This window comes from Tinamus guttatus, unplaced genomic scaffold, assembly GCF_059628265.1.
Source record: "Tinamus guttatus ecotype Peru unplaced genomic scaffold, ASM5962826v1 Tinamus_guttatus_pri_ptg000661l, whole genome shotgun sequence".
Classification (NCBI taxonomy): Eukaryota; Metazoa; Chordata; class Aves; order Tinamiformes; family Tinamidae; genus Tinamus; species Tinamus guttatus.
In genome coordinates this window covers 90,001-113,418 of record NW_028289195.1, presented here as the reverse complement: position 1 = coordinate 113,418, position 23,418 = coordinate 90,001, and the positions used below count along the sequence as shown (strand labels likewise).

The 23,418-nt window shown below is 36.7% G+C and overlaps 1 protein-coding gene across 4 annotated transcripts in view; it reads right to left on the bottom strand.

Annotated features, from left to right (window-relative positions):
* ARB2A (ARB2 cotranscriptional regulator A) overlaps window positions 1-23,418 on the bottom strand; it is a 226,433-nt gene that overhangs the window by 117,436 nt on the left and 85,579 nt on the right. For all 4 annotated transcript variants that reach the window (XM_088536388.1, XM_088536389.1, XM_088536391.1 and 1 more), the window contains one exon: window positions 13,678-13,896. In XM_088536388.1, the coding sequence (XP_088392514.1) occupies window positions 13,678-13,896 (219 nt within the window). The remainder of the gene's footprint in view (window positions 1-13,677; window positions 13,897-23,418) is intronic.

The window sequence follows — 23,418 nt, the reverse complement described above, 5'->3', positions numbered from 1 at the left end:
TTTTCTTTTAAATGAAATGCATCTGAAACATTCAAAAATTCCTAATGGCAGTCATGCAAAAGTGTTATTTTTCTATTTTCTGAAGTACTTGAAAAGTATTTTACTTTCCAGTTCTTTCAATCTGTTTATATGTTGTAATGAGAAACAGACATTTCTTAACCATGCTATTGCAAGAAAAATAGCATTTTGGCCAAGAAAAATGCAGATTTCCCCACCACAGGAAACAATGAATCTAACAAACTTCAACACATTTAAGTAAAACAACAACTTAGTATTTTCATTTGCAGTTTTGGTTTGAGAACAAAGCCAGGCTGTAAAGTCTCTGTTACAGAGTTTATATCTGTTACATGAGTTAAACTAAATAGAATAGCTTCATTCTGTATTTTTCTTTTTGATATTTTTGTCTATATTTATTATATACACTCAGATGTGGTTCTTTAAATGAAAGAAAGATTTAACTGGCTCAAAGGTAAGCATTCTAGTGCTTTAAGCACACTGATATACCATTTACTTAGTGTACAGTTACAAATATTTTTCTGAAGTGCCTTACTATATAGTATTGGCCTACCATAATCAACTGTATTTGAAGTACTTGCCATTGGCTTATAAAATAATTATCCAAACTAATAACAGACACAACCTCAAATCCCAGATTCATGTTTTTCATAGTTTGTTGTTGTTGTTGTTTCAATAATGAAACCCAGAGCTCTGAGCTGGGAAAAGTTGAATGCTGGGTTATTCATTCCTCAGATTTACTTCTGAATTTTACTTTTAAGCCCACCTCCATTAATTTTGTTTTCTAATATTGTGTGTTAGGAAATGATCTTTAAACCTACTGAGACTCGAAACAACCTTAAAACTTATTTTACCTATAACCTGAACTCTGTGACTCCCTCACGCTGACCTATTTAGTAAACTTTTTTTTTTCTGGGATTGGTAAGGATGTTGGCATTATAGCAACAGTGTCTCATAGAAAATTAAGAGCATTAGACACCAATTTTTCTTATTTTTCTTAGTGTCACTTTTTAACAACTCAAAACATTCAACTACATAACAGACAGCTTGGCTGTATTTTAAATTAGCACAAATGCTAAAGCCAGGAAATGTAATTCTCAGGATATCAGAACAAAAGGTTCAGAGAAAAAGAATTCTTATATAGTATAAGATTATCAGGACTAGACTGTCACACTGTGACCTTGCTGGCGTCTAGCTAATCTGACAATATTTGGCAGAGCATTGTTTCAAATCAATAACTAATTAACAAAGTACAAAAGAAGTTGCACTGTTTTTTGAGACTCCTTGTTAAAAATGGCTTTTGGTTGCACATGGGCAGAAAGGTCGCATTTATGACATCTTCATGAGGCTTTCAACATCTTGCCACTGTCAGATTAAATTACTTTTAGCAATTAATTGTCATAAGTTAAAACAGAAGCACATTTGTTACAGCAGGTTGTCATAATGACATGGTGAGGAGTTGTTTTGATATGAATTTCTTCCACTGACCCTCTATCATATCTTAATTTTTTTGGTTGACCTAACTGGAAAATTGGGAGCAATCTTCTAACTTGGGCAGCCCAGGCCAGACATCAGGGGACTTACTGAGATTACATACTGAACAATAATAGAAAAGAAATACCAGAGATAACTCATGATCTTGTGAATACCATATCTTTGAAAAGATTATGAAATCTACAAAGCTCATATTAGCAGGCAGGATAAGAAAAATAAACCCTCAAAAAAACCCACAAAATGTCACTGGTGTTACTGTTAAAATTTGTCTGTGATGCCATCTTAATCCTTTAATAACCAGACCTATTTCTTTGACATGCATCTTAGCATAAGGATTATGTAGATTCAGCAACTGGAACCTGCATTCATTCAAAACTCATGCTCAATTTTGGAGGTTTGGACCTCACTGTGCTTTAATAAAAATAGTTTTACTGTTTAAGCTCTTTTTTCTAACCTTCTTTGTGTTATGACATATGCCTATTACCAGTATTATAAATCAGTCTTTCACTATTTAAAAATATATATTGTCAGCTATAATACAACAGGATTAAATTCAATAGGCAAAAGATCATAACCAAAAAAATTCTATTTGTTTAATTAATGTTAAATCTCATTTTCTCTTTTTGACCATTCCATCCCATTATGGGGGTGACCCTCTCTCTCTCAAAAAGAAAAGCCGCCTCACTTCAGTCAATATTAGTTTGACCTTATCTTAAAAACATGCAAGCATTATAGATGGAGCATCATCTTCTGCTCAACATCACATGTCACTGCTCTGTGAGGTTTTTTTTTACGCCGTAATATTTTGGGAGAAAAAAATAAACTTTCAGTGATTAGTAGAAACAAGATGCAAACTGTGTCCATAATTTCAGTCTTTAACGTACCACATATTTAAATCTTATATATGTTTAGTAACCTTATATCATTACGATTTTGAATATTCAGGCCTGCACAAAAGTTGGGTAGTTTCTACCATAGCAATTATCACTTTAGTCAGTTGGGCCACCAGGAAGTAGGATGATAGCAGAAGGTTCCTGTGAAAAAATACACATTGGGTTCCCTTAATTCTAACAAAATAATCTAACCTATTTTTGTTGTGTTTGCAGGTAATGTGTAAACATTCTGTAAAGCCTACAGCTTACTCAATATTAAATCTTGAAAAGTGTTCATCCATTTAATACTTCTCATGGCAAAATTTAGAAAGTATCACCCCTGTGCTTTAAAGAGGCTGTAATGACAGAGTGAAGCCAGCAATGTACTAATTAAGGTACATAATAGAAATGTTAATCAGGACCTTAAGGAAAAGGCTGCAAGGAAATTACATAATCCCCACATTGCCACGTAATGCCCAAATGCCCAGTCACAGGGAGTGAAGGATAAGTAGGAAAAGAGAAGGCATTCTGCCCTACACTTGAGGAGAGGGAGGTTGCACACAACACATCTGGCTTCAGGAGCCGCCTTCAATGCTGCCCTGAATGGTTTGCAGAGGATAACTTAATACTTTATAAACATGGGCATAGGTTCAAGAGATGAAGAGAAACTCTAGGGGCCTGTCCAAGGGTTTCAAAGCAACTTGTAGCCAAAGCATTTGTGGGCAGCTGAGGTATAGATTCTGTTTTCACTTTAAAATTAAAGTAGACAAAATCTTCTAAGCACTGGTTGTTCATAGGCTTAATTAAATTGCTGTGCACTAATGCTTTAATAAAGTTGCAGCCTTTTTAATTCTGCCATGTCTACCCTCTTCTAAATACACACTTGGCAAATAATCAATCTGAACATCACAGGGCATTTTTCATGTTCCTGAAACTTAGGGATTGTTTTGTAGTTTAAAATGAAAGTTTGTGAACTCTGATCAACAAGGTAGACAAAACTTTTTTTTTAGCTGAAGGAATAGCAAAGCACAGGGAGTAAGAAGGACATGGACAATACTTTTATCCTTCCTATTATGTAAAAATGGTTGTGCTAATAAAAGGCTAGAAAACATCTGGGGAAAAAAACTCTTATTGCTATTGTGCTCTTAGCTCTTTAAGCAAATTTAAGCAGCCTGATCTGCTAAGAAATCTTCTTTTCTAAAGAAATCCTGTAAGTTCTGCTCAATATGCTTATGTTAAAAATGCCAAATAGCAGCACTGACTAGAGGTGTTCTTAAGCACCTGAGGCTACTCTTCACAAGTGGATGACCAACCACAGTGTCACTTACTGGTGATACAGGGCAATTCACCAATCTGGAAAATGTCCACAGAGCCCATGCCCAACTTTGAAGACTGAAGTGGACCTCAGCAATATAGAAACATGTAGGCTGGAAGGGACCACTGGAGGTCACCTGGTCCAACATCTTGCTCAACGCAATGCCAGACAGAACAAGAACCATGCCTTGTACTTTCATAAATAAAAGAGTGAGCTCTATAGTTCCAGCACCCCAGAGGCATAAAAACATAGATTGTGTAATTTTCCTCAACCTGAACTGCATATAGCACAGAATATAAGCAACTCTGCACAGAGTATAAGCAACTCCAGAGAGGTCCTGCAGATGAATCTTGCTGAGGAAGAGTACCCATTTACAGTATTTTCATGTCACAAGTTTTTCTTGCCAACTTTTGGATGGTCTGTGAACCCCAAGCAGAATTAATGCAGTGGTCACCTTTTGCAACTGCAGTCTTCACAGCCTCTAGGAGACTTGAATTTTGTCCATAACTTTATCTTCAGATAGAAAAAATACATTATTTCATAATGCTATTAGAATGCTATGGCTATGTTACCATAATATAAACAGGATTTTAAAAACAGTATCTAAACTTCCATGCTGGTGATGATGATCTGTCTAATACACATGGGGATAAAAATCTGTCAAAGCTCAACCAAACTCACCGAGGTGGTTCAAATCAGAAAGGAGAAGGAAAAGGAAAAATAAGCTAATGAACAACAGCCAACAGTAATAGAGAGATATTTAAGATACCTCTCTAGAAGGGGACACCAAAATCAGATTCTGTTATTTTAAGATGCATCAGAGCAGTAACTCAATTGCCTGCTTAAAACATAGAGGCAATATCCTTATACAGAAACTGTGCCTGAAAACCTGACATACCTCAAAGAGGAGGATTTTATATCTGGCCAAGATCTTCACTGTTAAGGATTTTAAAATAAGCAACAGACATTAAACACAAGCCTGCCCTTTTTGGCAGCCATTGTGAAGGACACATGATGAATAACATGATCCTGTCATGAAATGCGTTTGTTCATTTTTCCAGTAACAGAAAAGGCCTTCCAAGAAAAAAGGGCGCTATTCAAGGCTCAGTGTACTGCGAGATGGAATGGATAAAGGTACTGACTTATCGAAGGAGAAGGTCACAAAGTTAACTGCAGAATCTACAAAACAGATTTCTAAAGTATTTCTGTAGACTGTCTTAAATGTTTTCATTACTTAATTCATGACATTACAAAGAATTTCTCAGCAAACCAGACTACTGAAAGATATATATATATATATTTAACCATATCTACATGCAATTATTAAGGTTTCTGTTTTACCTAGCTGAGAACAGAGTAGTTGTGACACAGTTAAGTGACACTGTTGATTGCCCATTTTGCTAGAGTATAGTCTGAACTTGCAAGACCAATTATTCAGTTACACAGCAGGTGTAAAAGAACAGGAGATACTAATGAAAATCCACCGTGGAAGGAAGCACTAGCTTCCAGAGAACAAACATGTTACATATGCTTATGAAGCACCAGGCATATTGTCTGACTAACTATTTCTTTAATTACTTGCTCTACTATATGACTGGATCGACTCACTTAATCTTTGCATTTGGTAAAGAAAATCTGTCTTGCAAACTCTATCTCAGAGGACACGTCCCTGCAGGACTTGAGCACGCGATGGCTTGCTAAACTTTCCTGTAGACCCTATATGCGTGGGACAGCTGCTGTGTCCAGTTAACTCTTCTACTGTATATTGTTATCATATAGACATGGCCACAAAATCCAAAATGCCCTGGACTTGACAGAAGGCTGCTTTAGCTGAGCCTGGGAATTCAAAAGCTTTACGAAGGCAGCTTTGCTTAAGCAGAGTCCTTGCTACAAGCTCTACTTAAAAGCTACCATGCACCCTCCTGTTATAGGCCTTCTTACTTTCTCCACTTGCTTTCTCCTGCTAACAAGTTCTGTCCTGTATTTCCTCCTTAATTTCAGCCACAAAATGCAAAAAAAATGTGAAAAGTATTTGATATTTTATTAAGGACTGACTAAAATTAAGAGCTATTAGAATATTTTACAATAAGTCTTTAAAGACAGGATTACTCTTCCATTTATTCCTAATTCAATAGCAACATGACAGAAACAGAACTAATATTTTTGCCTTTATTTTTTTGCCAGAAATACTGAAGTTAAGCAAGCCAAAATGTTCTTCTACCAAAGAAAAATACTGCTATAAAAAATTGGCACATCTAGATACACTGCAAGTTGCTGCAGCGCATTTGATAGTCATTCTATAGTCATTCCTGGGATGCAATATATCATCAGAATAGAAAACAGAAACTAGAGCCTGTTTTATCTTGATGCACAATGCCCATGCCCAAATGATAATTACTTTTACAGCTTACCAGTTATAAGAGTATGTTTTTCTCCGTAAAAAGCTACAGATGAAGAGGCTTCCTGTACTTCCTAAAGAACCCATGTAGTATGGTTGTGTTATTTTCCTTTTTCTATGTTTTCACTAAAAATACCAGACTAGAAGCTCCCAAACTGTTTGAAAGGTGCTTTAATGCCTAGGAAAACTTCAGACTCTTAAACACACATAATTCTCAGTAACTCTGTGCAGAAAGCAATCTGTCTTACTTTTTTTCAGTAGTTTCATTCCCAGCAGTGCCATCTATTGGGAAAACTCACTAAAATAAGTCAAATATTATTTGATTAGAAAGAAAATAAATCTCATGGTGTATTGACTAATTCAGTCTGATTCAGTACTGATCAGAGATACAGAGGAAGAGAGTGAGAAGTGTTAATTTTTACAATCTAGATTACGTATGACTGAAAAACATCTAAACAAAAAGGAAAGAGGATCTATTCCTGACACTACCAGCCATAAAATACACAAAGCATTTTGATCAATTTAGAATCTATTCTCAGGCAAGGAGAAAAAACACAGACAGTGAAGATTCAACTGAGAGAGAGAAATGGGGAGATTATTCTAATTTAAATGTGTGGTGGCTATAGATAATGTAATATCTTAAGCAGCACTTCTGTCTTGACCTTGTGAAAAAGGAGCGGAAGTTGGTAAAAGGTATTTCTCATGGTGTATTATCAGGTATGGAGTTCACTAAGGCACACCAAGAACTGACCTCATGATTCTAGTCATCTCAAAGCTCATGATGAGGTAGAATTTTTTGACTGTAAAGGGATCACAACTAACCGATTAAAAAGAAATTTTGTTCTCAAGAGACAAGTAACTCTAAATAATGTCACACAGTAAAGTACCTTCACAAAAAGTAAGGATTTTAGTAAAATCCTTCACTTGTAAGGATTTAAAAATGTAACAATCAAGAAGGCTAAAAATTAAATTTTCCTATTTTAAGGAACTCATTAATTGTGGGGCAAATTATTCCACATTCCTCCATGTTTCTTCCACTATTTCCAGCACATTTAGCATCAGTTGCTGCTGCAGACAGCCAAGCAGACTACAGGAAACTGCCAATTAGAAAGTTACTTAAACTCCAAAACCTAGAATTTGTTATTCCTATTTTCCTGATTTTTCACTTTGCTCTAGGTGGCAAAACAGGCAAAAACGGCATCCTTGAATGCCCTGCACTCTGTGTTCCAGTTCCCTGGCTGCTGGCATTCATTTCCTAGGTCTCCACAAATGTTGTTAACGTGCATTAAGGTACAGCTCACATATCCTATTCAATACCCCTAAATATTTTTAGAAGCCAGGAGTGAAGGGGGCAAAAAAAAAAGTTATTTTGGAACAGCATGACTCGTATCAAAGAGTTACGGCATAAATTTAGCTCATAGAAATTAATTCCCAAATATGCGTGTAGAACTTTCACTATATGAAGGTTAAATGATTTAACTAATCTGTCCAAATGATCCTTTAAAAAACAAACATATAAAGAATCTCCAAGTTCTGCAAAAAGGGTATATGCTACCACTTGAGCTCCTGCCATTCTTCCAAACACACGCAAAACTAGTATCAAAATATGCAGTAACTGTGTACAGTGAATTAGAAGTTATTATCCTTGTTTCGGATATCAGTTAAAAGTACATTTTCCTTTGAGGCTATTTGAGAAACGATAAAGGATACTTACAGAGACCAATCTGCACAAATCCTGCAGGAGGATGGCCTACGTGACCTACTAGGTCTTTTCAGTCATTAACTGCTATAGCTCCACAATCAAAGATAGCCAGGGTCTGAGTATAAGTTTGAACAATTTTATTCACCCTTGCCTTCAACAAGTAGCTCTGCCTTGTGCTGAGCTGGTTGTCTTTCCGATGAGCTCACTAAGTAAGTGCCCAGGTTTAGTAAGCCGGCGTCTTGACTGAAAGGACGGATGACTTGGGTGACCTGCAAGAGCAGCTCTTTTGCAGGGCAACCCGAGTACTGCAGCACTCGCGGTGGGAGGAGAGATGCAAGCTGATCCTTTCTTTGGGAATCTCACAGAGCTCGCCTCACTTTTAGGAGCCCAGGCTAACAATACACATTTTGTCCAACATCACGTAATGAAAGACACAAAAGCTAGATGGCCCCAATTTATTCCTTTTCTTTGATTAAACTATAGTTGTGAAATGCAGAACAAAGGCAGGCTGTGGCAGAATGAAGGGCCAGTAGAGCTCTTGAAGAGATGCAAAATCTGCCTTTGGTGATTATCTGCTTTTCGGCTTTCTTGCCTGCTTAAGGCAAAAGCGACAAATAGAACCATTCTGTGACACATAATATAAAGGTAAAATATGTTATAGAAAGGTCTCTGCAAACCCAGAATTTACTAAAATACCTAATTTAACTGCACAAGATAAATAGCTAGGTTACAAGGCATTTAATGGTACTATATTTTAAACTCTACGTACTGTGGCTTATATACTTAATACAAAGGTATCTGCTCATTGCAGTGTCTGTAGAAGAAAATTTTATAGTTACCCTTTTCCCTGTTAAACAGAAATTCTACAGCAGTTTAAAACTTAGTGGACACTTTGGGAATGATTCAGGGGTGTAACTGTAAATGCCCAGTGCCATTTTAGACGCCTTAGGGTATTACATCCAGCTTCCAGCTGCTGGGCCAGAAGGATGCAGGTCTCGTGAAGATGTAACACATCTGTCAGATCACTGCAGGTGTCCCAAATACTCTAGGGCACTTAAAATATTTACAGACATTTATGTGCTGGCACTTCAATTGCAGTAACTTTGTTTCTTTGGTTCTAACTCTGAAAGGCTAATGGGAGGTAGGGGAAAGAGCACGAAAACTGTGCAAGTTTCCAAGCAGTTTTCCCAAGTTTTCCCATTCTCAGGATGACTTGGCTGTTGCTTAGAAGAAAAAGAGAACTCACAAAGCCAGAAGGAAGTAATAAGCTTTGAAATAAAAATACGGACAAACTAATATCACAGGTTATTTTGGTAAAGTAAAACAGAAATTAAGACTTTATAATGGGAAAGAAAAGCTCTTAGCACATACACATTGGAATGAGACCTCAGATATTTTGAGTTCTGTTTCCTAGTTCTGCCACAGACTTCTTTGGAACTTGAGCACTTCACTTGGTGTCTCGGGAGCCGTCTATCTAACGCTCACCATTTTGTCCCTTCTGCTGGAATAAAGGCCTTGATAGTTTGGGCTCAGCAGCACGCTAATGCGGCCACATGGGTTTTGGATTGGACTGGGTTCCTGCCTTGCCAAGTCACTGAGCAGGTGAAGGACGCGGCAACTGCCCAAGAAGGACCAATGTGGCCACAGCCAAGGTAGCTAGTGGGAACCAACACTGCTTCGCTCTGCAAAAGGCTCAATCTTCAGCACAAAATAAAGGCTGCAGGCACAATAAGCAGAAATAAGGCAGGATTTCCTGCCCACTAGCAAATACTCAATATTTAACCTTGCATAATGCTTATTATGTCTTAATGGTAACATTCTTGTTGTCACTTTTCTATAAAAATTGGTAGGAATAATCCCGATACATCTATTTTCTGTAAAATGAACTAATTAGTTGCACGCGATTTTTTCTATTTAAGCTCCCAAGAAGATGTGAGAAAAAAGTATTTATCGAAAAATAAGCTATATCCCAAATTATTTTAACTCCACTGATCAGTTGCTAATATAAATAGCACAGTTCTACATTGTGCTATAGTACAACTATACTATAGCTTGCTATAGCAAAAATAAAACTTGCTGTAAGAATTGTCTTTATTAAACAGCTAGTCTTAGTTGGAAAAAAAAAAAAAAAGAAAACAAGCTGTCCTTTTTTCTGTATTTCCCAGGAACAGGTCCAGCAAAAGTTTATCCCTATTGTTCAGAAAACTTGACCCCATCCGTCAGTCTGATAAAAGATATTACTTCTTCCTATAATACTTGCCTCTTTGATATTCTTTAACTCTTGTGGCGAGGATAACATTATTAAAAATTACAGTTATTGTACGAGATTTATACTTTTTCTTTAATAACATTTCAGAATCCATTCCACATACTTAAGTGGCGCATGTTGTTTAGAAGGGACAAATACGATTTACATTTCTAAGTGCCTTTTAACATAGAGAAGACGGTGTCAGTGTGAGAATCTGTAGGGAGTGCGATATGGCTTGGAGGATGGAGAGAATAATCATGTCACCTTTAAACCTGTATGATCTGTTGCCATAGAAAAAGGTTAGAGGTCAACAAATTCTGACTTTAGTTCAGTAATAAATGAAGGTTGGGTAGGGTCCTAAGTTTCTGGGGAAAAGCATTAGCCAATGTGTACAGCAGCAGCCTCTGGTGGTCTAAGAAAAAATGTTAGGTAATATCTATAAGTAGGGATAGAAATATGGTTTTCAAAAGCATGTATGTACATATTTAGCTATTTGCTTCAATTCTTAATCCAACACATGAAAAAACAGATGCTTTTAAAAATGGTCTTGTTAAAAAGACCTTTTAAAGACCTGGTCTTTAAAATTGCTTGTTAAAATCTGAACAGAAAGAATATTAAAATCCATTATACATTCATTAACACATTATATAAAAGGAAAATGTTTTGGTTTAATCATTCTATAAATTATTGTGGGCAGTGTTGATAACCCAGAAGATTTTTCCTTGTTTTGCATTGCTGAAAAAGAAAGCAAATTTATAAGACTGTTACTGAATTGATGACATTTTCTGTCTTCACTCTTGAATTCAGTTGGCAGATGTTTTCAAGAACAAAAAATTCTGTCTTATTACAAAACATATTAAGCAGGTTTTTCTGCCGTAATGTTTGACATGATGTTTATTGCCCAGACCAAATCAGTCCTGTTAACAAGCTTTAATGTATGCCAGAAAGTACATTATTTCATAGTTAAGGAAACCCACAGCATGAAACAATAAGTGCTTTGATCTTTCAAGCACTATGCTTAATACACTACACACTCTGATACTCATTTTTATTTATATTCATTTTGTTTGAAAACACAGCATATTTTGATTTTTTATTTTATTTTAAGGCTCTGCTCTTATTTTTGAAAACCCCAGGTGTTTGTATTTTTCTATGAAAATAAAGAAAGTGCTGAAAGAATAACGGAAGAGATGCATTCTTCCAAATCTTGGAAAGCCTAACTATGTAATGTAGAGCCTCGGGTGACATGAAAGGCCCTTCCTCATCAGATCTTTCTTACGGTTAGGGTTAGCAACCCTGTAAGAAAACACAACAGATATTATCTATTTCTAGTTATCAACAGTGTTAAAAAGTTTCTCCGGGACATTTCAACAGAAATCTTCCTTCAATATTACATACTGTGTATGTCTTATCTTGCTTGTTTGCACTTAAGTGCAAGTATTTGCCATAGTCCTGTGAGGAACAGCAGTTCTGACTTAGTCTCTTTGCTGCAGTTTGCCATTCTTGACCAAGTGACATAAGGTTTACTGAATAGTTTCAAAATTATTTAATGATATTACGACGAAAGTAACATCATCCTCTAGTTTTTCTTTGAAGTGACAGTATATTTTAAGTTCCTCAACAGCCCAATGAGTCAAAGGCAGCCTATATCACAGAAAAATACAGAAATCAAACCTAAATTGCCCTTTAAGAATACTGACCCATAGCCAACTTCAATACTGTACCTCACAATAGCCTATGGCTAAGATAAACCTAGAAGCAAGTCCCACGAGGCTACTCTCTGGAGCATGCCCAAAATACACCACAAATATTATAAAAATTGCACCATTTTCCGTGTTATGCATGGCCAGATTAACACACCTATGTGCATGGAAAAGGAAAAGAGAGCAGAGTATGCTAAATTCATCGTTCCCCTTGCAACCAAGTCATAGTTCTGCCAACAGAGCAAATGGTACCCTCAAGGTAGCCTTTTTTTTTTTTTTCCCAAGCCAAAAACAAACTAAAACCTAGCATACAACAGCAGTTTCACTGGAAAATTCATTTCAGTTAATTTGTCAAGGAAAGGAGACCACCACATACACTTTCAGTAACATGTATACTATTCGTCTTCTGGTTTGAAGATAATAAAGGGAATGGCAACAGTAATTTTTAATGTGTATATTCACATAAGAAAGAAAACAGTATGGAGTCAGGCATTTTATATCTTGTGGGTCAAATCTCCTGAAGCCAAATTTCATGCCCCATCAGGCAAGGGATCCACAAGAGGGTGAATCTGTTAGAAAAGGTTCTTTTTCAGCAAGGGGACACCAAACCAGCATGCTGACTGCACACATTTCTGCAGTGCACAATATCTGCTAGCTTGAGATGCACCTCATTAGGAGTCTGGTTTTCTCTCTGAAGTGGCAGGGACTGACTGCTGCAGGCTTATATCTTAAAAAGTAACAGCTAGAAACAGTAAGTGTGCCGTTAATAACTTTAAACATATATACGCGTGTCCTGTTGTCTCTCAGACTAAGTAGGGAGACATTTCTCAAAGGACACAATAATATTTTATGATATTAATCATTCTCACAGCCAGGTTGCTAATTCTTTAGCCAGACAGTAAAACTGTATTTCTCCTATAAATTATTGTTATTTTAATCTACATCAAAAATTTGAAATGATTCTAATGCTTGTTTTGCTTGATTTTTTTTTTATCAAAAGGCATTCACATTTTTAGTGTTTTCACTGCACTGTGGCATTTCTGACATGTTTTATTATCGGCTGAAAATGCTCCCTTTCCTAATAAGGGTTTTGGAAATTGCGTGACTCAGTCTAGAATGGAAATGCGTAGTATGTATATGAAGCAGGCTGTGTCAAAGTGCAAATAATATTGTTTGTGCCCCCTGCAGAAGTAGAAATCCTCGGGTAGCACTGTTGTAACGATTCCATGCTGGTAGCATTACAAAGTGCCAAAGGTTAACTGAGTAAGAAAAGAGCAATGGACACAGTTTCATCATTACACCATTCCTAAACTATTCTGGCTTAAATATTTATTAATATCTTAATAATTCTCTGCCTTTATCTGCCTTCAGATGTTTAGCCGCAACATAATGTATGATGGCTCATAGACAAACAATACATTATAGGGTAAATCAGCTACCACACAAGATGAACATTGCTGTTTTCTATAATATACTATTAATTCAGCAGGCAAAGTATTAAACTATCACGCTAAAATTACTGTGCATCCAATACAAGACAATATAATATTGCAATATAATATAATGGTATGTTGTGAAAGTACTATTTCACCTAAGCTGCTGTGGAAAATGTTTCTTACGTATACCTCTGTTTAAAACCATTTTTACAAAGTCTCCCTTAAATCATTCTCTGTTTTGATAGCACCATTGAATTCCTCTGGGATTTATTTGAAGCTCCACTTTGAAATTAGAAAGGAATGTTTTGTAACTCTTCCAAATCTTCACTTTCAATAAATAACAAAATATAAAGAGCCGGGCAATGTGAATGAACTCCTGAATGCCATCTAAAGTAATGTGTTGATGTTCAAAAACATACAGGGCATTCTAATGTAAACAGTAAACATATACACACATTATTCAAGAAAGGCAAACAAAACTAAAAGGGACTTACTCTAATGTACATCTGCACTGTTTCTTTTTCTTTTTGGGGGTTTCGATACTTTTCGTAAAAGTCACGTCGCTTCTTTGTTTCCTTCTGGATTTTATCTTTTCTTTCTCTCTTTTCTGCAGGTTCATCTGAGCTATCAGAAGACAGCTGTACTTGGGCTTTTGTCTTCTCCACTTCAATATAGTTCTCATTGGGATTCAGTACTATTACTCCATAGCCCTCCTGTTTTAGAAGAGACAAAAAGAGCAATATGAAAAGGGAGATTTAATACTTGAAAATGCTTTGAATCTACTTGAATGCTCTTAAGAATGTACGTATTTATTTCAGTAAGTTCACACAATATAATTTTCTGACTATTTTAAGAACATTCTGCTTGATTCATTTTTGTCATTAAAAGAATATCGATGTGTCAGTATATGTTTGTGCATGCCTTTATGCATATACACATCCCTCAGCATCAGAAAAATTGCCTGTTTTACCTTTAATATAATTTAATATACTGCTGTTATTCATAAGTACATTATATGACTTTTTACAGAAAAAAAAGTACTAGAACTAAAGCAAAATATTATATGACCTCTACAGAATGGTGAATACAAAGGGTTATGCTCAACCCATAAAAACCTTTTTAATAGAAAAGATTTCATGTATATATATATATATATATAAATTACATAAAACTATTCAGCACAATTGAAAATAGCAAAACCTTTTGTTAAGCTGACCCCAAGCATACCACGCATGAACCAATGGTGGCAGCCACAATGAATCTCTACCAGAAAGAGATTCACTGCTGCTGTTTACAAGTCAACTCTCTTACTGTGCCGATGACTTATAAGTACCTCTTTAAATCTGCTCAAAAACTTCATTGGGATTATGTCCTACATTCAAAAACACAGGGAAAATTTGTGATCTGTGGGATGCTTTTGAAAATACCAGCTGCATTTTTGTGCCTCGGAAAATGGGCTGATTGAAAAACACAGGAATTTATGAATGAGAAATAAACCCTGAATTAATCAGCTCATTATTTTATTATGATTTTTAAATGACGGCAACCCTTATAACAATTGTATTATTCGTGAACATTATAATCGGAAATGCAGAGTGAGAAGAGAAGCACATGCATTTAACAGATGAGTCCTTAAAGTCCCTATGGCTTCAAACGAAACCCAAGCTGTCTTGTAAAAGCAATTTTTGGAATAAAGACTTGCTTTTTGAAAACATCTATATTAATTCTCTAACCAAGCAGCTTCATCCTAGCTGTTTATCTGATGCTAAATTTTGCATTTAGCCTAGGCCCGAGGATCAAAGCTGTCCACATACCTAGGTTGACCAGAGTAAACCAACTCTACTCCAACAAAAGATACTTTATTTGGCTTTGCTTTATTCTAATCTGTAGAGCTATTCAAAAACCTTGTAACGCATTGTGACCACTGTCAGGTAGACAGATTGGCGCTCGGTGATTTTCTACAGTTGGACACACTCGGCTAGTTATTAAAATCACATTTGAAGGAAGCGCCTACCCCTCTTTCCCTTGTGCCGGCCCAACTTTTCACGCCCTCCTCAAATGCTGGCCCGCGCTTCTCCTCCCACCAAAAGGAGGTTGAAGGATGCTGTTGCACTCGGCTAACCAGGGTGAAATAGCAGCATTCAGCACACTGTCTCTGCTGGGAGGCACATAGTCAAAAAAGGTCACCGCAGGCCAAAGAGAAAATTGCCTCCTTACTAGACTCGGGGCCATGAGTAAGTGGTCTCCTGTCATGTCTCTTCCCGGCCCTCCCTACCCAGTGAATTGAGTTGAAATAAATAAATAAATAAATAAATAAAAGCAGCAAGCCGGGGTGGGCAAGCAAAGAGAAACTGCAAACAAAAAGCAAGCAGATCTCAGATTTTACCCATGCCATCACTTCACACATAGCTATCTGGGAGCAACGCGAGCCTGGGCACCTCAGATGCAAGCAGGATTTTGCAGCACGGCGCAAAGCGCTCAGCGGTCTAAGTGCACAAGGGGGAAGCCTTTGTGTGCTGCTCATCTTCTTGACCCGCTCGCTTGAAACAGAGACGTTCAGGGTATTGATCCCTTCTGCTTTCTACACAACGCCCAACACAAAAACTTTGTGTGTTTATTACGGGCTCACAAGTGTTGCAGAAATTTGAAACTCAGCGCTCGCTTGAAGTTCACCGCAAAACAGACACATAAATCATCAAAGAAGTAGAATTTGTCTAAGTTATTGATTATGTAACTGAAAATTACATGACTCATTTGTCCAATTTTATGAGGACACAATGTCAATTTTTCACACAAACACCAACAGATGAAATATGATTCCATTTTTAAATTCCCTATTTCATAAATCAATTAATTTTTTTTTGTTTTATCAATTACATTTTAAGCAGCATAACACGTCTCCCTTTACAAATTATTTTTTCCAAGAGAGCAGTTTCTTCCTGGCAGGACAATTACAATAATTAAGGGATAACTGAGAGCATTTTTCCTAAAACTGAGGAAAAAATATTGCCTTACAATTTTGAAGACTTTCTCTTAAGAAAATAATCTATTTTCATATTGTTTTGATGAGGCAGTATTTTTTCCTTTACCTTTCCATCTTCAATAACTCCTGCAGCCTAAGCTGCAAGATTTAAACAACGGCACCAGAAAAAAGATTTGATAGTAACTTGTAAGGACAGTACGGAAAACCGGAACCACTGTTAAAACTGCACCACTCTCTTGTTTTGCCTACACCAAACATACATTTTCTATTACAAAGTTATACTCAGCCCTAAATAACTTCCAGGTAAAGCATGTTGCTTTTAAGATCTATTTATGTTTAAAAAATACATATCATCATTAAACTTATATCATTAAACTTATAAACAATTACCATACACTATTAAACTTATAAACATACAAAACTCCTAACATATTTTAGAGAAAGTTTTTTAACAAACATTATGATCTAGTGATCTATGTCATCTTTGACATTATAACTTTTAACAAAAGCTAAAATCCCATTCATTAAAAAGTAACTTTTCTTAATGAAAATCTTCTTTAGAAGCACTTGCCTCACAATGTTATTGAAAAATCTCAATTTCAGTTATGATAAGTTTATAGTAGTATTAAAATGTCGAACATAGTAAGCCTTCCTGAGACTAAATAAGGTTGGCCAAGAAAATGGCTAAAGCTTTTCATCATTTGAAAAATAAGAGATATACATTCAGTGTAAGTTACAGTGAACCCCATACAGAAGGAGAAACTGCTGTGTAATGCACAAAGTTATTTTATAGTATAAAGCTAAACCTGGAGGTTTAGCTTTATACTATATGTGTATGACCTGGAGGGGGAAGAAGAAGAGGGGACCTCCATAGGTCTTCAACTGAGCAATACTAGCCAAGGCCAGTGGCCTACCATGCGCTTGAGAGAAGACAAATTTTATCCAGATGTCAAAATCGGTCTGCATCACGCATTGGTACATCTGCCATGAGATGTGATAACTACTACAAACACTGATCAATCTCAGTTTCATCCTCTAAAAAAACAGTTCGTTGGATACCCTTATGGTTTCTCTTTCAACCTAGAATGCTCTATTAGCAGATAATTCCTTGAATTCTAACTCTTCAAGACAAATAAAGAGGAAACACAATCTATACCATCTAGTAGCTTTCTCCAAGTAGCTACTTCTCAAGGTAGAAGACTGGGTGTAAACTCTGCTTTCAGGTTCAAAAACAGTTACAAATGCAAATAATACTTGTTTTAAGATCTGGTCTGCAAATGATGATTAAAAGGAAAGTAGTTGAAAAAGTCAAATGTTGGAAAGAAACACAAATATCACAGATTTGAGACTCAATACCTTTACTACCAAGCCAGAAAAATGCAGAAGAGCCTTATGAGCCTTTTTTCACAGTGGCAAGCAAGCAAGCACGATGTAATAGCACGTTGGTCTCTTACTAAAAGTTTGAATGAGATGTTAGAAATTGAAAGAATATCAAAATTCTTGCCTCATACAATAACAGCAAGGTTAAAAACAGCAAAAATAACAAAAACCCAAACCCTAGAGTAAGTAAATTCCCAGTCTCGGGAAATCTCTTCTGCCTGGCCAAATGAATAATGCACTGGGTGCACCCAGCTCTGCATATTAATCCACCGAGATGGGATACCATATGTGACCAGGGAGGTCAGGGGCTGGAGTGGGATCTTTGACCTACGTCACCGTCTTTTTGGAGTGCAAGCGAGGCTCTGAAAGAGATCATTTTCCTAAGCCGCATCAACCTGATTTTTCAAGTTCAGATTTCTATTTAGATGGCTTGCAGCAAGATCAGAGTTAATCCCCGAGGGAAACACAACTTGAAGTGGTTAGATCTTAAACCCGGCCGTGGTTAAAATGGACACGGCCACATCCATTCATCTTTTTGAGAGACATATGTCCCGTTCTTTTTTTCCCCCACCCCGCGAGAAGGGTACGTATATGTCACTGTTGCAACATCCTAGGTGCAACGGCAGGATGAGGTCATGACAACCAATCAGAAGTCACCAGCGAAGCGTTAAAGTAAACATAGCTGTTGGAGATGCCGCTCAGCTTGAAATATGCCCCCTCCATTATTTGAGCAATTTTCTCAAGACGTGACCTGAGACTGAAACGCCTGCAATGTCACTTGACTCCATTTGCTGCTTCCACCCAACGTGCATTTTGGTGAGTGCGCCTTGTTAATCCATTGCAATATTTTCATCCCAATATTCTGCACCTCTGCTCATAGTGTGCCGAATTCCAGCGTGGTGTCCAAGGGTAGAAAAATGCTGTGGTGCTGCCAAATGCGCATTGTCTCAGCAAGTCCCTGACTTAAAATAGCTCATCAAGCTAGGCAGGAAAAGAAAACATGCCACAAAAAGTTTTTAGAGGACCACCTGTTGTCTATTATTTTTACATAGCACTTACTCATAAATCATAACACAGGGTAATTAATCAAGCTGTCAAAGAGAAGGTCAAAGGTGACGGGAGGGCAGTCAGAAGGTCGCGCCTGGGCTGATAGAGGTCAGGGTCACACCGCATTCCTCATTATCAAGTTGGGATGAGAGACGGCCAGAGCAAACAAAAGTGAAAGCAGATGGAGAAGTGAGTGGATAAGAAAAAAAAAGAGAGGGAGAGAGAGAGGAGAAGGAAATTTCACAAACAAAAAGAAAAGTGAAAGAAGAATGTCAGTTGCCTTCAAATGAGGAGGAGAATAGAGCAGAAATACATTGAGATGTTCTCAAAAGGTCTCACACAATACAAAGAAACTACAGTTTGATTACTTAAATGCAATTATATAACTTTCTTTTTGCATCTGATCTTTTTGCAGATATTAAGCCTCACTGCAAAATGGATATGTTAGTTTTGGTTCCCTTTTGCAGTGGAAGTCAATGCTTTCAAGGTGAATCAGACAAAAGGAACCCATCACCGTGATGAATGCCAATGCATACATAAAATTGCCTCTAAATTCTGAAGTTTATTCCTGTTTATGGCTACACCAATAGATGTTCAATAAAAAACTTATAACCTGTTTGAATGATGTATTAAGAACTATACTTTCGTACACACAAATACTCAGAAACACAAAGCATCATAAAAGTCTCCCTGGATGACATGACCGTTATAGAATATTTTATCATTTCCCTGACCTGAATTAGATGCAGAATACTGTGCAAAATTAGCTGTCACCCTTTCCTCGAAATCTTTGTTAATCTCATTTTGAATGTTTGCAGCTTTATCAACACATGCATCAATGTCAGCTCCTTGGTTACTGAACCGCTGTACTTGGAAGAAGATATAATTAAAATGTTTTGGCACAGAAAAGGTGAAATTGTATCTTCCCCTGTTCCCTGAGGAGTCTGTAAAACATGTAGGATATATTGACAAACACAGACCCTTGTCTAGAGCCCTGACATCCCAGGTCACCCAACTGCTATTTATTTCAAAACATTCACTTTACACTTACCCAAACTGTCGCCTGCTGTGTTACTAACTTTTAATGTATATTAGAGCTATAAAAACAATAAACTCTTCATTTCCTTTCTGTTACTGCTTTCTAATTCCTCAGTGCATTAGGTCCATATCTATTTGCACACAGAATCGTATTCATCTTATTTCACCATAAATCATGCCATTAATATGTTTTACTGTGCCATTTGTTAATTTGGTGTTAGCATAGCTATATCAGAAAAATCAATGTTCAAGGCTTAACGAAACAAAAAAACACCAGTTAAGCTGTTATTCCATTTTAGTTTTGCTGTTGAAAAGTTTTGAAAAGAGTTCATGCTTTACATCTCTCCATAATTAGCAACCCAAATATGTCACTATGCAAGATTGGTAATCCTTTTTTATGATACTTGTTCCCAAGGCCAAATCTGAACAATATACAATATACATATTACAAGCATTTTACTCACGTAGTTGTGTACTGTGTTCTTGATATGAATCTTCTGTGCCTTTTTAAGCACTGTCTCATTTCATTATTATTTTCATCAGAAAATAATTTCTCATGGTAAGTGAGAAAGAACTTTTTTTTAAAAGCTATAGAATAAACTTTATTCTGTGCATTAATTAAAAAGAAAGTCGTTATGCTTATGTTCAAACACTGCTTCAAACATTGTTTGATAAACCCCAACCTCATCACCTCTCCCTAATGTGAGACTCAGCCTTTCTAGTAGAAATCACTGGAGGCTGAATGGAAGGGAATTCCCTCCAACCACACACGCAGCATAGAGACCTGCAAATAATCCTCCCCTAATCACTATCTAGCCTGCTATAATGCTTTCTGCTCCTCTTCACTGAGTATGTACAACTTTGGGGTCCAAACACTCTGCAAAAGAAAGAATTCAACAGCTGCCCGTAAGGCCCAGCACCTGTCAGTGATACGTTAGAGGACCTCGTTTCTATCCCTCCTATAATTAAAGCCTGGATTCTGAAGGCTTGATCCATCCTCTGCTTTGAAAGTGTTGTGTCCCGTGGATGCTTTGCAATTTTTTTGTAAGAAAAGAGAATAAAATAACTGTGTGCGCATTTTACTTGTCTGAGATATTAAGGAAAAGATTGCTCACATTTATGCAGAACTCAACATTTTGAAAGAAATGTACCAGAAACAGAATGGTAATCAAATATCTTCATAAAAGCCCACACAAGTAATAAGTAATTATCAGGTCTAATCTACAAATAGGGAAACCGAGGGGGTTGAAAATTACTCTCTGAAAGTTAAGCTCTAATAAGGTGCAGAGATGAAGTCGGCTTGCAGGGTTTTTGAACCTTGGAATATCTGTTTCTCTGGTATTTCTCAGCATCCCAATTTCTCAGCTGACAGCCCAATTTCTCAACTTCAGATTATTTTTTCAATACACCCTGCCTCCTTCCTGAAGATATCATAGTAGGTCTCAATTATTCTCATTTGTGTTTCAAAATGCATATGTCTAATTTAGGTTTTATGTACATACAATTTTATGTATTTTAACATAGCACAACCTGTAAAAAAAGCTCAAATTTATTCTAATAAATTATACCTTGTTTCTTCCCTTTCACAACTGTGTAAGATTTTCATAAATATTTTCATTTTGTGACCTCTTCTGTAGATATCTCAGTGTACTCAGCGATTTTCCTGGTTTGGAAGCCTCTTTAAATTGCAGGAAAGCAATGCAAGTTGCCAAGTTCCTCTGATTCACCTCTCATTTCAAGAATTTATCAATTAAACCATTACAGAAAAGATTAAACATCAGTCTTTCCACAGGTCCCCATTTCATATTGTTCTGCACAGTAAAAGGAAAACAGGTCACGCGCATAAATGTTTTCTGTCAAATCTCGAAGTTATCCAGGCCTTGGAAGGTAATTCCCACTTAGTGTTGAGCACTGCTTGTGACTACAGTCTAAAGATCTTCCAATTCAGTGACAGAAAATTCAGTTGGTTTTAGCACATATGTTTATTTACCCATTTCCATGAGAAAATAAGCACTAAGGCTCCCAGTTCTACCTATCTGCAACAAACAGGTGCAAGTCAGTACATTGATGCTTCCCACAGTGACCTATGTCAGAAGATCTTCTTATACTTCTTCTGCTAAATAATTTAATTACTTATGAGTTATGGTTTCTTTGTAACCTTTTAAATGACTAACTCATTAAAATGCAAAAATATGCAAAACATGATGTCACTGGGTCAAACAGCTGTGTTGCTAAAATTATGGCTGTGAAAGTCCCTAAGAACATGAAAATATTAATAATTTATATTGCTCATTATATGGCGAAAACTCTTTAAACAGATTTAGAGACAGATTAATTTTATAATCACAAAATGCTACACTACCTCACAGTAACAAATCTTTTTACCATCTGTGACCCTTTTGTATACATAAAATATACTATAGAAATCTTTCCGCTGATATCCTTTAAAAATTAAAAATAGTGCTGAAAAATGCCTTGTGAAGTTTTGATAGGGAAGCATAGAACTGTGGTTTAAAACAAATTTCATTCCTTGTTATGGATTTTATGATCAATTAAGTTTTCCTGAATAGACAGCACGTAGCAAGGACACATAGGTATTTTCTAAATGTCAGCAAGTCTTTACTGCAAATACTTTGCAAATTAGTGTCACATGCAGTCTGGCCTTCCACTGCTTAAAAGGCTATTGCTTTTTGAACTCAGAAGTTTTGGGGAATTTGTGAAGAAACAGACAAGTGTTGCTGGAAATATGTGAACAATGTACTATCGCATCCTAAGTTTCAAATGTCTCACGCGAGTGCTACACAGCACACTCCTAATGTGGGGGGGGGGGGGCGGAAAAAAAAAAAGACAGTGAATCTGTCATTCCTGGGTTTCTCTATGGATTGGGTTTTTAGACAGAGGGAGGTTTCAAGCTGTCCCAAATAGGACTAATTTTTGGAGCTGCTAGTTCTCAGTTTCTCCAAGTCCTGCTTTTTTGCTTCTTAATACATCTGTCCTGAGGGCTATGAGAACTTTTATGTGGAACTTATGTCATATATATATACACACATACACATATAATCTCAACACAATTTGTTAATAACTTAGTCTTGGAAAAAACAGCAATTAAAAAAAAAAACCTTAAAACTTCAGCTTAAAAAAGCACTGTCATGACATCTGTTTACTTTTAAACACAGGACAATTTTTGCAAGCATCCTTTTCCCCCTTAACATTTCTGCAAAGTGCCTAAATGAGCAAAACACTGTATGCTCTGAGTTTTGATGCTTAAACGAGTTTCGGGATAGTTTTCTGTGAAAGGGAAGGGTTAATGGGGATTTTAAACTAATGAACACAGTGACACAGGGCTCTGAAGTAAGCCATGCATAGTTCTAAGCCAACCTTAGAATTTCCAACCCTTCCAGCACTGGCTTAGATCATACAGGCTCTACTAGAAATGTCAAGAATGTGAAGAGGCGTCTTTAGCCAAAAGGACACAACTTTAAGTACATAATGCTAGCTTACACTGCTTCGTTTATTCCCCTCTTCATTAGTGAGAAAATGGACTCTCGTAAATGCTTGTTAAAATCCCTACCTACACTCCTCCGGTTAATGTGAGTGATCCATTTGTGTTCATTTCTGCCTGACAACGCTTACTGGAAGATTAATTGCCCCATGTCAAACTGTAGCAACCCTTGTCCCCTTCTCATTTCCTTTTCTCTGTGCTGCTGAAGTAATAATGGACCTTGTCTTTTGTTTTAAGGCTGGGATTAGGAGAGAGTGAGGTTTTCTTCAGACGACTTTATGGAGT